The following is a 15,362-nucleotide window of genomic DNA, read 5'->3' on the forward strand; positions in this document are numbered from 1 at the left end:
AGCATGGATGCTAATTTTAACTGAAATAAAAATAATAACACAAAGCACAGTATATTAACAAAAAACAAAATGATGGACAAGTTGGGTAAAATGAGCATCTTGTATTGAAGGATATCCTGATAGTGTGACATGTTCTGAGTTCCTCTATCTTGCACACCCTCACTAATGAGAACTCAGCTATGTCAATCTGAAGTGAATATACTGTAAATTTAGCTGGTGATTCATGTCATACAGACCACCTAACAGTCACCTGATATCCCATCTTTGGGACAGGAGAGTTATTTGGGGGGTTGGAAGCAAACTATATGTATTTTGGGCAAAACCATGTATGACCATTACAAAGCCTACATATGTGAATTATGTTTTATAAATAGTGATTCTAAAGCAAGAAGCTTGGTTTTGGGTCATGCCCACTTTGTATGATTAACCTAATTAACCTAATCTGGTTTCAATGTATGAGGCATGGAATTCATACAAGAGTTGCAAACCTATCTTGCCCTGAAGCAGCTCACACAACACATTTATTTATGTATTTATTTGCTGCCTATCTACAGTAGTAGCAAATGACTCTGGGTGGCTAAAATAATATGGAATCCTCATTTGTTGATTGATGGATAAGACATGTTCAATACAGCTGTTACTTATCCTTTCATTTAAGAGCGACTATTCCAGAGTTTCTCAATCTTAGCAACTTTAAAATGACAAAGGGTGTAGATGAGGAATTCTGGGAGTTAAAGTCCACAAGTCTTAAAGTTGTCAAGGTTGGAGACCTCTGCCTCAGCTCAGGGATGAGATATGGCAGCTGTTATTTTGACCTCACTCAGGTCAACCTGAATGTATAGGTAGTCCTCGTTCAGTTCATTTAGTGAACATTCAAGGTTCACTGAAAAAAGTAACACGATCATTTTTCATAGTTACAAGCATTGTAGCATTCCCATGATCACGTGATCAAAATCCAGCCACTTGTCAACTGGTTCTCATATTTATGATTGTTGTCTGATCCTAGGGTCATGTGATCCCTTTTTGAAACCTTTTGACAAGCAAAGTCAATGGGGAAGCCAGAGTCACTAAACAACTGGGTTTCTAGCTTATCAACTGCAGTAATTCACTTAACAACCATGGGAAGAAAGGTCATAAAATGGGGCAAAACTCAGAAAACAAATGTCTCACTAACATTTGTTAACAACAGAAATTTGGGGCTCAATTGCAGTCATAAGAGGACTAACCTGTGCTAGTATACAGATTGGTATAGTACCCACGAGGATTCAGTATTTAGGTTACAAGAGGCTTGGGATCTGTGCATCTCCATCTCTGGATGGAGGCCACAATCTGTCCAACTCTACCGAATCTCTTGTCTTCACAACCAGCCGATGATCAGCCTTTCCTTTCCAAAATGGAAACGCGAGCCCCTTTTTAAAAGAGACTTTAAGAGATGCTAAAGCCTCCACAAAAAGGGCCACAGACAGGCAACGGGCCTCGATTGACGGTCCAAGCTAAGTAACTTCTTGAGGCCAGCAGCCTCCCACGCGCGGCTTCCGACTGAGCAAGAAGCGCCACTCGAGAATCCAGAATGCCACTTTGTTACCAAACCGTACCCGACACACTTCCTCGGTTTCCTTTCAAGCCCCCATCCTCCTCCTCCTACCACCCCCGCCCCCCGGTTATAAGCCAAGCATTCTCCAGGGACCTCGCATTCTCCGGGCCTAAGGAAACGGTTGCAAAGGAAAGGGTTTCCGAAGAAAAGTTGGGCTGGGGAAAAGGGATCGCCGAGGGAGATCACTTCATCCCCTGTTCCAGTAGCCAATATTATTATTCCGATATGCCAGAGGTTCAGCAATGAACAAGCTGGTAATGATTAACCGAGCAAACGATGCACATATGTATGAGAAGAAGGAACTGGCTTGAGCAAGGCGTAGTCCCATCTCCTCTTCTCCCTCCCCTTCTCCAGCTTTTTTGGCAGTAAAGCACGGGAACTACATTTCCAACAAAGCAAATCCTTACCTGCCCGCAGGAAGCATATTTTGTGAAGCAGGGCGGTGTATATGTGTTATGTGATTGTGTGCCTGCACTCGCGCTTAAAAAGGCCCGGTACAAACAGCGCGGGGCTGGAGACAAAAGTCGGCGCTGAAATCCTCCGTCTCTCCCCTCCCACCCAGGAAATTCAACACCATCCAGGCAAAGATCCCAGCGCCGGTTCCCCACAGCAACGAATCACTTTCTCGGCCCGAAATTTGCAACGTCAGAGGTGAAGCCTGAAAGCAATTCCGAGGCTCTCGCTGCGCCCGCGGAGCTTCTCCCAGGAGGACTGGAAACAGCTGGTAAAGCGTCCCCCAAGCCAAGCTGTTGCTGTAGTAATTTATGAAAACACGGCATCTGATTGCTTTCTCTTGCTTGTTTAAGCCTCATTCCGGCTGTAATCTATCCACAGTGTACAACGAGGGAGGATCGTACAATCACAGTCTGTTAAAATATCGATCCTCAGAGGTCGATTAAGGCTTCGCTTGTTGAATAACAAAGCCGTTTCTGGTTTGGTGTCTCATCACTACCAGCAGAGAGGACGCAAGTCCAAAGGTTGGGGCTGCGTTCTGTTGAGAGCTTCAATTGTAGCCGTGTGTGCCACGTTGAACCAACAAAATGCCCCTGAATGGGGAGAAAGAGATCCTTTAATTTGCTGCTGGGCCCTCCAAGGAAAGCCCAAGTAGCAGCTGAACCATTCTACATTTCTAAAGGATGGAAAAAGAAGCATCCCTTAATAAACCTCAGAGAATAAATGAAGCCTTCCAAAACGATCAGGCACTGATGAGAGAAAGCAGGAAAGTTCCTTTCTTTTTGCATTTTTAAAGTTTAACTAAATCAAGGCTCTTCAAACTTGGCAAGTTTAAGACTTGTGGACTTCAACTCCCAGAATTCCTGAGCTAACACGACTGGAGGAGGAATTCTGGGGTTTGAAGTCCACAAGCCTGAAAGCTCTCAAGTTTGAAGACCCTTGAACTAAATGGTGAAAGAATCAAGGAAGGAAGTTCCTTTCTGGGTGTGTAGAACATATCAAATAATTCTTTTCAGGTTCTAAAAAGGAAAAATGTGGAACCTTTTATGGCACATAAAAGTAATTGTATGTTAAGAATAAAGAAAGAAAAAAAACCCCAGCTTATTACAGTGTGGGGACTAACCTTATATTAAGTAGAAAGCTGTTTCGTCATCAAGTCCAGCCACAGAATTAACCTTGGCACAGCTCAGGCCTCCTCACTGTGCATAGATCAGCTTGAGAATCTTTTCTATTGAAGTGTGCTAACATTCTGTAATTAAATTATAACCAATTCTAATTCACATCTATCCATAAACTAGTATATATCTCTTCCCTGAATTTCATTCTTGTACTTCTCTTAAAATAAACTTGTGATTTGTTTTCCTAAACCAAAAGCAGAAATGTAACAGTCTACCTCCATCCTTGCTGTCAGAAGAGAGCAGTACTAAATTGTACTAGATCAGTGTTTCTCAATCTTGGTAACTTTAAGGTGTGTGAATTTCAACTCCCCAAAATGCTGGTCGGGGAATTCTTAGAGTTGAAATCCACCCAGCAAAAAGTTTCCACAGTTGAGAAACACTACATCCTTTTGATCTTACTTAGCTTCATCATTAGACAATGTTAGTACATGTCAAAATCTAACATTTCTACATACAGTAGTCCTTTGGTACTTAATTGCTTTGAAAGTCATCAAATTTGGTACTCAACTCATTTTAACCCAAAATTTTTGTCCTTATTCTCATTGTTTGGTAGTCAACACACAAGCTAGAACTTGTCACTGTCGGCTGTCTTGTGGCTCACTACATTATTCCTTATGGGAAAAATTTGTTTGGTACTCATTGCACCTCCCCGAACCAATTAACAATGAGTGCTGAGGTACCACTATTGTTTGTTTCTATACCTGTCTATTTGGAGTAATACACTGGGGATTACACCCTGGTTATTAAGAATAAAATCACAGCTTTAGACAAATTTATGACATCTTGAGGTCTTCAACTGATCATTGAAAAATGAATAAGAAATGTATCCATAACATAGTATACACAACAATGAGAAAACCATGTATACTTTAGTGATGTGTACTTCAATAATTGTAAATGACATTCTTATATACCAAATGATTAAAAAAACTAATTTCATTTCACATTATCATTACATTCATTCAGTTCATCAATTCATTTCATTATGTATGCAGTTGTTCTGACAATACAGAAATGTCACATTTCAAACCTGTCAGTACTGTATTCTCAACTTTTTAAATACCCCCCACCCCTTGCACAGCAACCTTTCTCATCATTATCACAAATGCAATACTGTCCAGTTATAAAGTTGCCAGCAAACATAGATGAAAAAAAGTCAGAGAATATCTGCTGACAATTTCCCCATTCCTTCTCCCTTATTTCCTTTCTCTATTACTAGCTCTGCATCAGAAGAGACTGTTGTATGACCGCTTTGCTAATTATTGGGTTTGGCTTTGCCTACAGAGAGTATTTTACATGGTGCCTGAGAATTTAAGCTTATTTTTCCAAACATTAGAAATAGTTTTCAACATAATTTATTATAAATGAAAAATACATTTTAAATTTCAGAAGATACCAGAAGAATCTGAAGGAATAATGAGGAGCCAGCAGAGAAGACCCACCAGCTGAGTAAGAGAGCTTGGTTCCAAGAGACATGTGTGCATGTGTATATTGCATAGTCTTACTTGAAATGGAAAACTGGCTGAATTGCAAAATAGATCCTATGAGATATTCTTCCTAGTAAGTGTGATCCTGTTCATGGAGAGACATAGCATAGCAGATTTGCTATTAGGAATGTAGTGCTCCATTAAATGCCAACTAGAATAGTTCCACGTGAAAGAGCATGTCTATTTAAGTGTCCTGTTTAAATACCCTATTGGAGAAAATATTCAGATTACAGATAAGAAATAAACATGTTATGGATAGATAATATATATCCCATTCCTAGTCTTTTTTCTTAATGTTAAACATATTTTCATTTGACATGAAGCAATATCAAGTTACTGGCTTTGAAGTTTCTTTACCATTCTTGTTTTCAGCTGAAAACATTAAATATGAAATTATTATTTCCATAGCCAGAGATGACATTGCAATTGTACATTATGAAATATGGTTGTAAAAGTGCAATGGGCATCTCTGAAGATGTAAATCTTATCAGTAATGATAATTTTATAACCTTCATCAAAGAGAATTGATAAAAGAAACATTCCATAGGTTGCTGTTAAAAGGAATAGAAATAAATTACTTGTAAGTTTATAGTTGGTGCTCCAAGCACAAATCTATCCTTAAGGAGTCCTCATATAATGTCCTCATTGCTACCTCAAAATCATGAGTGGCTTTTACAGAGATACTAGAAACTATGATAAAAGGTTATCATCTTATCTCTGATTTGCAACTTATCCTCCCTTATTCAAAGACAAGTTTCCTTAGAAGTATTTATATGCTTAACAATAGAACATCAATAATGTTAGGAATGTAAGTCACCAAACAGCTATTTGGGTTGGATATATAAACCAGGATAGACATTTTAATATTGTATCTTTAAGAAAATGCAAAACTGTAATTGGGTGTGCTTTCTCAAATGGCCATAAGATGGAGCCAGAAACCTGGGTTGTCTTAGTCTCAGAAGCAGCCTCAGTAAGTCTCTTTTTCCTTCTATTGGAGAATATTGCTGTTCCTCTTAATTGACTGCTATTCCTGGATTTGATGTAAGTCTGATACTGAACTGTTTTTGACACTGGACTTTGTTATTGGATTATCCTGGATTGAAAACTGACTGATTTACTTGTGAATGACTTTGGATTGCTTGTTTGGACTTTGCTTAAACCATTTCTGGAAGTAAAAACCTACATTTACTGTACAGTGTATCTGTGTGCTGTGTGTGTATTATTCAAACACTACTCTCAAATACGTCTCCATGTACGCGCTCATTCTCCTAATGGGGAATTACCTCAACAAATAACATACAATTAAAAGTATTGATTTTATTTTGTTTTAAAAATAACAAATATCAGTTCTTAGCAATTGCACGTGACTGCTTTCCATATAGCAGGTCTGCCATCAGTACAACATAGTCTTTAATTTTCTAGTGTGAAATGAAAATGGCGAAAAGATTTTCCTTTGGAAAATTGTAAAAAGAATCTATATATTTCCTGAGCTCAAATAAAGGTATATTTGTTCATTTATTCTCTGTATTTCTGACAGTGTTAAATATCTTCAAAGATTACCAAATTAATATTTGAAGGATTACTGAGTTTCAAATCACAGTTATGATATGCTGGAATTATAGAAAAAATTCAAGGTAAGATTAGAGCTCTCTTGTTTGGTATAGGAGAAAAAAGTGTCCCTCTTATTTCACATGTTTCTGAGTAGTCGAGTGGCTGGTCAAAACTCCCATTGAGTGTTAGTAGCATGATGGATCAGGGGAGGGAGTCTTAACTTGCTTTAGTTTCTTCTGTCTCTTCCCACCCAGAATTTACTATGTTCTGTTATGGGTTTTGGAGGCCTTGATTTCCTGGCCTTTCAAATATCCAGCATCAGAGACTTGCATGCATGTAAAAAGAAAGGAAGGGATCCCCAGGTTCCTGGAATACTCACAAAAGCAACAGGTTTACAACCTTATCTAGTTTTAGTTTGAGGCATCTGTGTCTTGTGAAGCTCAAATCTATATGTACTAGGACAATACGTTCTGACCAGGTTTTCCACAAGTGTGTTGCTTCCAATGGTCATATTCTTTTTCTCTTTCTGGTTCATGAAGTTCCATAAGTGCAAAGCATAAGAATGATTGAACTCTGGCTTTGTAATCCATACTTCGTAATACTTTGCCCATGTTTTATAAGGAATAGGATAGAAACGTTGAGGGTGCAAAAAGGAAATGTTGTAACATATGTGGTCTTCCACATTCTCAAAATTTCTAAGATTGCATTGCTTCTTTAGTATCCTTGTAAATAGGTAAGGTCCCTGATTTCCCCAGATGTCTCCATTGTAATTATGAACAAAATCATTCATGCAATCCCAGATGAACCAATGATGATGCTGAAAACCAAAGACCCCATTGCTGGAGAATTGGGAAGATTGAGCTGCCAAAAAATTAGCCACTGGGATAGGTTTGATGGAAATAACATCAGTGTCCATATAAATTCCACCATATTTCCACACTACTGCAAGTCTGATTGCATCAGAAATAATATAGGTCCAATATTTCTCCTTTGTTGTATTGACCTGAAAAAGTTCAAAATCGATACATAAGCAAGGAATAACACCTAGCTAAAATAAAGCAATAGTTCTGGTTCTTTCAGTGAAGAAATCATATCCGTATAGAACAACTTGGCTAAGATGTTACAGATTCAAGTTCTGGATGTGATATGTTAAACTGTATATATAAGCTTTATTCCTGAAATTCTAACGTAATCAAATGTTGCATGATGTGTGTGTGTATGTATGTATGTGTACACTCCCACATATATGTACCCATACATACACAGAAATGTGTGTGTGTATTTGTGCTAACCAAAGTATGTTTTTTAAAAATATATAATGAAATCACTAATATGTTATACTGATTTCTGTATTTTCTTAATATTCTCTGAAAGCTTTAAGCAACATAACATATTGTGATCAGTACATAAATACTACTGCAACTTGTTCAGAATGCAAGTCTTACAGACTTAAAGGCAATATTCTATATAGAGTGAAAACCATTCCCAAATAAAGATATGCAAATAATAAAGATAAGCAAAAGTTTAAGGCTTCAAAAATGTTCATATTGTTCTTTTAATGTCCATAACAAGGTATAACATAATGTTTTTCAAAAAAATTACTTCATCAGCGTGGATAGCTTTTTCCAAGCACATGTAAAATATCTCAAATCCAATTGTTATCTCCTTATAAATGAGTCAGAAATTAGATCATTCTTAAGCCTCTTTCCTGAAAACCTACACAGCTGTATAGATTAATAGCCTGACCTGGTGATAGGCTTTGTTCTTAGAGAATAATTTTTCAAAGGATAGAGAGCCAATGTGGTTATTTCCTGATATGCTGCATTAATTTTGCAGAGTTCAGGCAACCTCTTAACTTAAACAGAGCAATGAAGATCAAGTAAAATCCTTTCCATCTAATTTCTATGTTTAGGAAAGTATTCTGAATCAAGATTGTCCTTTTTTTTTAACCATAGTCTCACGGTTATTCCTGGAAGTATTGTGGATAAACTAGAGTAGTAAAATCATGTAACAATTGAAAAACCAAGGAAGTTGTGTTCCCAGATCTCTAAATACTGAGTAAATGGGGCTGGAGTCAAACACAAGTCCCAAAGAAGAGTGTTTCTTCTGATAAATGCAAGACCACTAATAGGTCAGTTGGAATTAATGTTGCCCTTTTCTCTGGCTATCCAGAAAACACTCCCACTTCCCATCTTACCTGAAGATACCATGACAATAGAGGCGTGTCCTGGAATAAATTGTCCTCCTGAAGAGGAAAAAGGAAAACATTCTTCATAGTTGATAAGAAGAAAAGTGAGGGGTAAGAAGACTTTATAACTGGCAATGTGTTGTTGTCCAGTCCTTTCATAAAGAAAATGATGGGCCTGTCTGGATAAACTCTGGCAGCAGATTCCACAGAACATAAAACAAGTGGAGAAGGTTGCAGATGATCAGTTGTCTCCAGAAAGATGATACTTCTGCCCTGGGACATGACATCTTTGGGCCTCAGGAAATGTTTGGAAATTGGATTGCAGAAAAAGAAGCAATCTGGTTCTTGGGACAGTTCATAAACTATTCCAAATGCAAATAGAAAGGTGACAGACAAGCACATCTGGATTTTTTTCATCTTGTTGACTGCTTCTTAAGCTTTTGATATGAGTGAAAACAACATGTGTTAGTCATGCATTTTCTACTGCGACCACAACTATTGCACACACAAAAATATCCTTTACTGTTGCTACTAAAATTCTTCAGCTATTCTTCTCCTAGACTGAAATGTATAACTCTTTATAGGTGTTACACAGTGATATAAGAATCTATGTTAAGAACACTTTTGAGCAGAACTAAGCTGATTTCTTCTCAAAAACATTTCCCCATGGAAAACTCCTTTGTGGGCTCTCTAGAAATGGAAGATCAACATATACTCTCCACCTTAAAATGCATTAAGAATTATATAGTGTAAACTATTAACCAGCCCACCAACCAGGCTTTCAGAAACAAGACTACAATCTCTTAATAGTTAGAAGATACAACAACAACACATATTTATATAGGGGAAAAGTGTAGGATTTTTTTTGAGCTGGGTTTATTTCCAGATAAATATGTATTACACAACAGAGAATCTTGAGAATGCTCATTTTTTTCTCGACATTACCATCTTGTATATCTCCACCCGTACCAAAGTGTTTGAAAAATTCATAAAATCCAGAAATAATTATGTAAATTTGAGAAAGAGTGTAACAGATATGTTTCAGAATGTAGCAGCTTTATATACAACATGCAGAAATAAAAATAAAATCTCACCCTTTACCAGAAAAATAATGGAGATTTTTTTTCCCTGAGCCATCTTGTGGCCATGTATGACATTTGTCTTACAATTGTTGTAGACACACTATTTCTGATGAAGATACTTTTTTCCCCTTTAAATATCAACAGATAGTTTAAAGTCAATTCTCTGAACAGATCTCCTCTGTCAATAGACTTCATGTCAGGCTACAATTCTGTTAGAACGGTGTTGCTTCTGAGCTTCTGTATTGGAATATCGACGGAGGTTTGAAGTGAAGGAATAACTGAGCTACTCTAGTGGAGCAACACTAGATATGGATGAGAGATCCATGACATTTCTTCATAAAGACCCCAGGATTGAATATATTTAAACTTTTTTACATAGGAAATCCTGTTTGGGGGGGAAATGAACACCCCATCTTTCCAAACAATAAGACAACATTTGACAGATTACCTGATTTTGTGGCTATATTCTGATGAAATCAGCAGATGCTTGCAATATTTTAACTCAGCTGTCTCAAAAGGAGATTCCAGGAAGATGCAGCAGATGGATATATTCTCAGTATCCAGAGTATTCATGTTGTTGCTTAATATTAGTTTCCAGGTAACTGATAGAAATTAAAAATTGGCATCCTCTGACTTCTGGTACCTTGGAACATCAACTGGTTTTGATGTTCCCACAGTCTTTCCCACAGCTTTCATATTTTACATTAGGAAGATGATCATGAGAAAGCTGGTAGTTTTCTTCCAAATTTCATTAACAATATATATATTTTAAAAAACTTCCTCTTGCAGACTTTCTTGAGTAAAATATTTGTTTCAGTGATGGCTGCTTAATAAGTATTATTCATCTGTCTTTCCGTTTTCATTTTGAAATGAGAACCTGGACTTACAACGCTTTACTGAAAAGCATTGGAGTCATCTCAATGCTGCACTTTTGCAAAAAGGCTGCAAACACTTAAGTGAAATGAATAATTAAATATTTTAGCAACCATGTTCTTTTTTTTCACCATGGCTTAGCTTTGGAAAAGGTGAGGAATGTATTATAAAGATCCCTGGGGACTAACTTTACAGATTAATCACCCGTCTGTTTTATCCACAACTGAAAGAACTGAAAAGAAATTTTGATTGTCCATTATATAAATATAGGGGTTTGCTTATTTATCTAAACAATGTTGGGGTTTGTTAATATAATATCTAAATTTCCTAATTCTTTAGAATGATCACTTGCAAAGGCAAAGAACATATATTTGTATTTGAAGACAAAGGAAGACAAACAAGTTACTGTTGGATGGGATCTCACCGAGAAACAAAAAGAGATACTGACAGTTAAACTAAGGAAGGAAGATATTAAAATACTTATTAAACACAAGTTGGCTAGGAGAAAGGGGATGTAATTAACGTCCAAGAAGATACTTTAATGAAAAGGACCAAAGAAATAAAGACATCAAGCAAAATCCATGTTGCTAGATTTCTTGTTCAGTAGCAATGGCAAAAGGTGCCAGATTTATTTAAATATAGAGTTAAGTAAGAAATGTGGGCAATCAAATTTCTGATGATGTGGTTGAATCTCTGAATTGACTTTCTGAATTTAATTGAAAAGTCAAAGTGAAACATCAAATTGAATGCTTCTGATTCTTTTCTGATCACTTTGATGCTTCAGTATAAAATTGAAATCCCCCCAAAAAAAAAAAAAAGCTAATAGGAAACACACTTAACAATTTATTTTGAATATCTGGACTGGGTTAACTTTCAGATTTGATTCAATTTTTCTGAATTAAATTAATGATTCAAATAATTTTTTCCTGATAGCTCAGGCATATTACTTAATATACTTGTTTTTATTTTGTTCAATTTTAGAAAGTTCAAAAGAAAAACAAAGCTACATGCAATATTAGATAATATTTATATACATATATTCATATAAACTAAAGTGTAATCTGATGCATATTTTCTTGAGAGAAAGTCCAACCGAAGTCATTGGGATATACATACATACATACATACATACATACATACATACATACATACATACAGTATTCAGCTTTGTTCGGGTATTTTCCCATGTCATTATAGTTGTGCTTTTAAAGTTGTAGCAATGTTTTGGCAGAATCTCATCTGCCATCATCAGGCTTCTGTATTGTGTTCGTCTGGCGAACACAATGACGTGGGAAAATACCCGAACAAAGCTGAATACCATACATGTAAGTACCCACGAAAACTTAAGAAAACATATATATATATATAAAACTATATATATGGTATTCAGCTTTGTTCGGGTATTTTCCCACGTCATTGTAGTTGTGCTTTTAAAGTTGTAGCAACGTTTCGGCACTATATACATATATGTGTGTGTGTGTGTGTGTGTGTGTGTGTGTGTGGTGTGTGTGTGTATGAATCTTGGTTGCTTGCTTCATACTTTTAATATCTGCTAAATATTTAAACATTATTACCTGTTTCATGTATGGTTTGTGAGTTTGAAGGTGCTATGCTAATTGTCCTAATGCTCTAAATTAATGCACAGAAAACTCAAGAGGTTTTTAGAATGATTTTTAATTTATGCAATGTTTCCCTCATGATTTATTGATTCAAACATCTATTAGAATGAACACAATTGATCTAACATCTACCTTGCCTGCTGTGGTTAAAAGAATATAGATTTTCTAAATAAAGGCTTACCTGTTTTGAAGAGTACAGCAGATAGTGCTAGCCTGACACTAAAGCAGCCCATACACTGAAAATTCTTTATAAAGCTTACATTAGATTTGAGTGAATGTAAGCTTGAACGTCAATTTACTAGACTTTTTATATGTTGGATATCTCTCCAACTCCTAACTTTTAGAAGTGATGTTTGTACAGTACTTGCCATGAGATAAAAAGAGGAAACAAAAAGAGTTTTAAAAATTACTAGTTGATAAGCAATACAACAGCTAATATATCTGTATCAGGTGTATAATAATTTGCTAATAGAAAAAGTTCAGAGTGCAAATGAGACACACCAAAAGAAAAGGTGTGTATCCAAAATAGAAAAGGTATAATGCAATTTCCCTCCCTCATAGTTTAAGATGATTGTTTAAAAACCACCAAGAAGAGACCAATTTCTTGTACCCAATCCTCTTTTGGATTATTTTTCTTGAGCAGATAGTCTTTAATGTTGTTATGTCCCTGGAACTGAAAGAAGTTCCCACCCAGGTCCGTTCGCGCTGCGGGGGCGGTTGCCCTCTCTCATTGGCTGGTTCTCCCCAGCAGCCGGCTATAAAAGCAGGCTGCGGGTCCAACCAATCGCTGATCGCTGCGAGCCAGTTCCAGGCTTGGCTAGCACGTTCAGTCCTTTATTACTTTAATAAAGTATCGTTGCATCCATGCCCTGGTTCAGCCTCTCATTTTCCGAACTTAACACTGGCGACGAAGGTGGGATGGCGACCAGAGGCAAAATGCAACCGCTGAATCACTAGCCGCTGATCCACAGCCAGAGAGAGGTCAGCAGGCAACGAGAGCGAACGCTGATCCGCAGCCAGAGAGCGGTCAGCAAGCAACGAGAGCGAACGCTGATCCACAGCCAGAGAAAGCGGTCAGCAGGCAACGAGCGAACGCTGGTCCGCAGCCAGAGAGAGCGGCCAGCAAGCAGTGAGAGTGAGAAGCGTCTGTAGCCGCTAGTTAGCCAGCTACAGGAAAGTGTGGCGCTGCGAGCCGCAGCCGCTCGTTTCCTTAGGCGCGAAATTCAAACGGCTGTCATTTGAATTTCCGCCCGAGAATACAGCGGTGCTGTATTGCGAAGTCACTGACACCCACGCAGGCGCGAATTTCAAAACGCTGCCAATGGCCGCCGCAGCCTACCTCGTGTTAATCCAGAGAGAGGGAGAGAGTTGTGAAAACCTCTCCCAGAGCTGAAGTCACTTGCCTTCCAGAGGCACAAAAACCTTCCTGCTGCTGCCTCAGAGAGATTTTCTCAACAGATTCTCATCATGAACTCCAACCCAGTTTTCCCAGCGTTCAAGCCAGATGAGGAGAAGTGGGAGTCATACAAGAATCGTTTTAACCACTACATCGACGCCATAGGGCTGGCTGATGCAGGGAGCACCGGAAAAATCATATTTCCTGATCTACTGTGGCGCCATCGTCTTTGATACTGCCACAGCACTCGTGGCTCCACGTGAGTTAAAAACGTTCCCTGGACAGAACTGTTAGAAATCCTTACTAACCACTATTCTCCTAGACCCTCACAGATTGCCAGGCGGTTCACCTTCCGAATGAGGAAGCAATCAGACAAAGAGACCATCAACCAGTACGTGGCTGCCCTCAGAACAGCAGCACTCCATTGTGGGATTGGGACCTACTTGGATGACATGCTCCTCGACCAGCTAGTCTGCAGGGTCAAGGATCTTCACCTCCAAAGGCGCCTACTCGCCAAGAAGGACCTCAACCTCACTCAAGCCGTCGAGGAAGCCCTGGCAGCGGAGCTGGCAGCACACTCAGCCACCGAGATCCAAGGTCCTGTCTCCAAACAAATTGCAGTTTCCGTCCACTCTGAAGAGGTAGTCATCGAGGAGGACCCCAGTGATGCGGCCGACATCCACCGCCTAGCCCACACCAGGCACCCACAGGTAGGAGCCAAGCAAGAAAGCGTCAGTCCATCCAAGCACATCACTCTGTGCCTATCCTGTGGTGGATCTCACCTGAGGACCACCTGCAAATTCAAGGGAGCCACCTGCAACAATTGTCACAAAAAAGGGCACATCGCCAGAGTCTGTCAAGCCACTCACAACTCGGCACAACGGGTCCCTTCCTTTTCACATTCCGGACCCCAAAGGCAAGTATTGAACTGTCGCACCCGCCACCACGCTAAGCACGCTTGCCATACCATTAGTAAAATCTCTCTCCGTTTTATTAGAAGGTAAACCTTGCCACATGGAGGTTGACACGGGGTCAGCGCTCTCAATTATCTCTTGGAGCACCCTCAAGAAGCTACAGCCCAGTCTATCCAGAAACCGGCTCCAGAAGTGCCAGCTTAGCCTGAAAGACTACCAGGGGAAGACCATTCCTGTAATCGGCAGAGGCAAGTTTCTTGTTAATTTTAAAACTTTTAAAGGCCACCTACCTCTAGTGGTAGTCAGCGGCAACCTCCTACACTTTTGGGACTTGATTGGTTCCCCACCTCGGCCTGGGGTTAACAGGAGTCCATGCGGTCTCAACCTCTGACACTGACTCCATTCGCTGACTACTCAGACGTATTCAGCAATGAGCTGGGGTGTTATAACGGTACCCCTATCTCATTCTCAGTCGACCCCCAAGCAGTCCCAATCCGGTTGAAACCTCGTGAGAGTTCCATTCCCAATTCGGCCTAAATTAGATGCGGAACTGGATAAATTATTAAAACAAGGGGTCATTGAGCCAACAGATTTCGCCAAATGGGAGACGCCATTGTCACACCCCTCAAAAAGACGGTAGCCTGAGAATTTGCTCGGACTATAAAACCACAATTAATAAGTTTTTACAAGTTAGTGCTTACCCAGTGCCCGTCATTCAGCATTTATTACACACTTTTGAACCTGGCAGCATTTTTGCCAAATTGGACATGTCTCAAGCGTATCAACAGTTTCCTGTTGACAACCAAACAGCGGAACTCCAGACCATTGTCACACACAGGGGTGCTTTCCGTGCAAGCATCTCCAATTTGGTGTAAGTGTTGCCCGGCATTTTTCAATCCCTCATGGAGCGGATTTTGCAGGGCCTCCCTGGAGTAGTACCCTACTTGACGACATCTTAGTCTCAGCCAGGGACAGACCCCAACTCTTCCAGAGAGTTCGAGCAGTGTTAGAGAGGTTCAGACAGCAT

At 39.0% G+C, this 15,362-nt stretch overlaps 2 protein-coding genes across 2 annotated transcripts in view; both read right to left on the reverse strand.

The window, feature by feature from the left end:
* The window catches only part of DZIP1L (DAZ interacting zinc finger protein 1 like), a 30,012-nt gene extending 27,539 nt beyond the window's left edge, over positions 1-2,473 (reverse strand). Inside the window, exon 1 of the mRNA XM_087933098.1 lies at positions 2,002-2,473. The gene's annotated coding sequence lies outside the window, so the exon portion shown is untranslated. The remainder of the gene's footprint in view (positions 1-2,001) is intronic.
* A4GNT (alpha-1,4-N-acetylglucosaminyltransferase) lies at positions 1,582-8,868 on the reverse strand. The gene is made up of 3 exons (XM_026701667.1): positions 8,461-8,868; positions 6,701-7,266; positions 1,582-1,624 (listed from the first exon to the last, which is right to left on the reverse strand). Exons 1-3 carry the CDS (start codon positions 8,866-8,868, stop codon positions 1,582-1,584), a joined length of 1,017 nt encoding a protein of 338 aa, XP_026557452.1.
* Between the last annotated feature and the right edge of the window lie 6,494 nt (positions 8,869-15,362).

The sequence above is a fragment of the Pseudonaja textilis genome, chromosome 4, assembly GCF_049901715.1.
Source record: "Pseudonaja textilis isolate UNSWEBS1 chromosome 4, rPseTex1.2, whole genome shotgun sequence".
NCBI classification, from domain to species: Eukaryota; Metazoa; Chordata; class Lepidosauria; order Squamata; family Elapidae; genus Pseudonaja; species Pseudonaja textilis.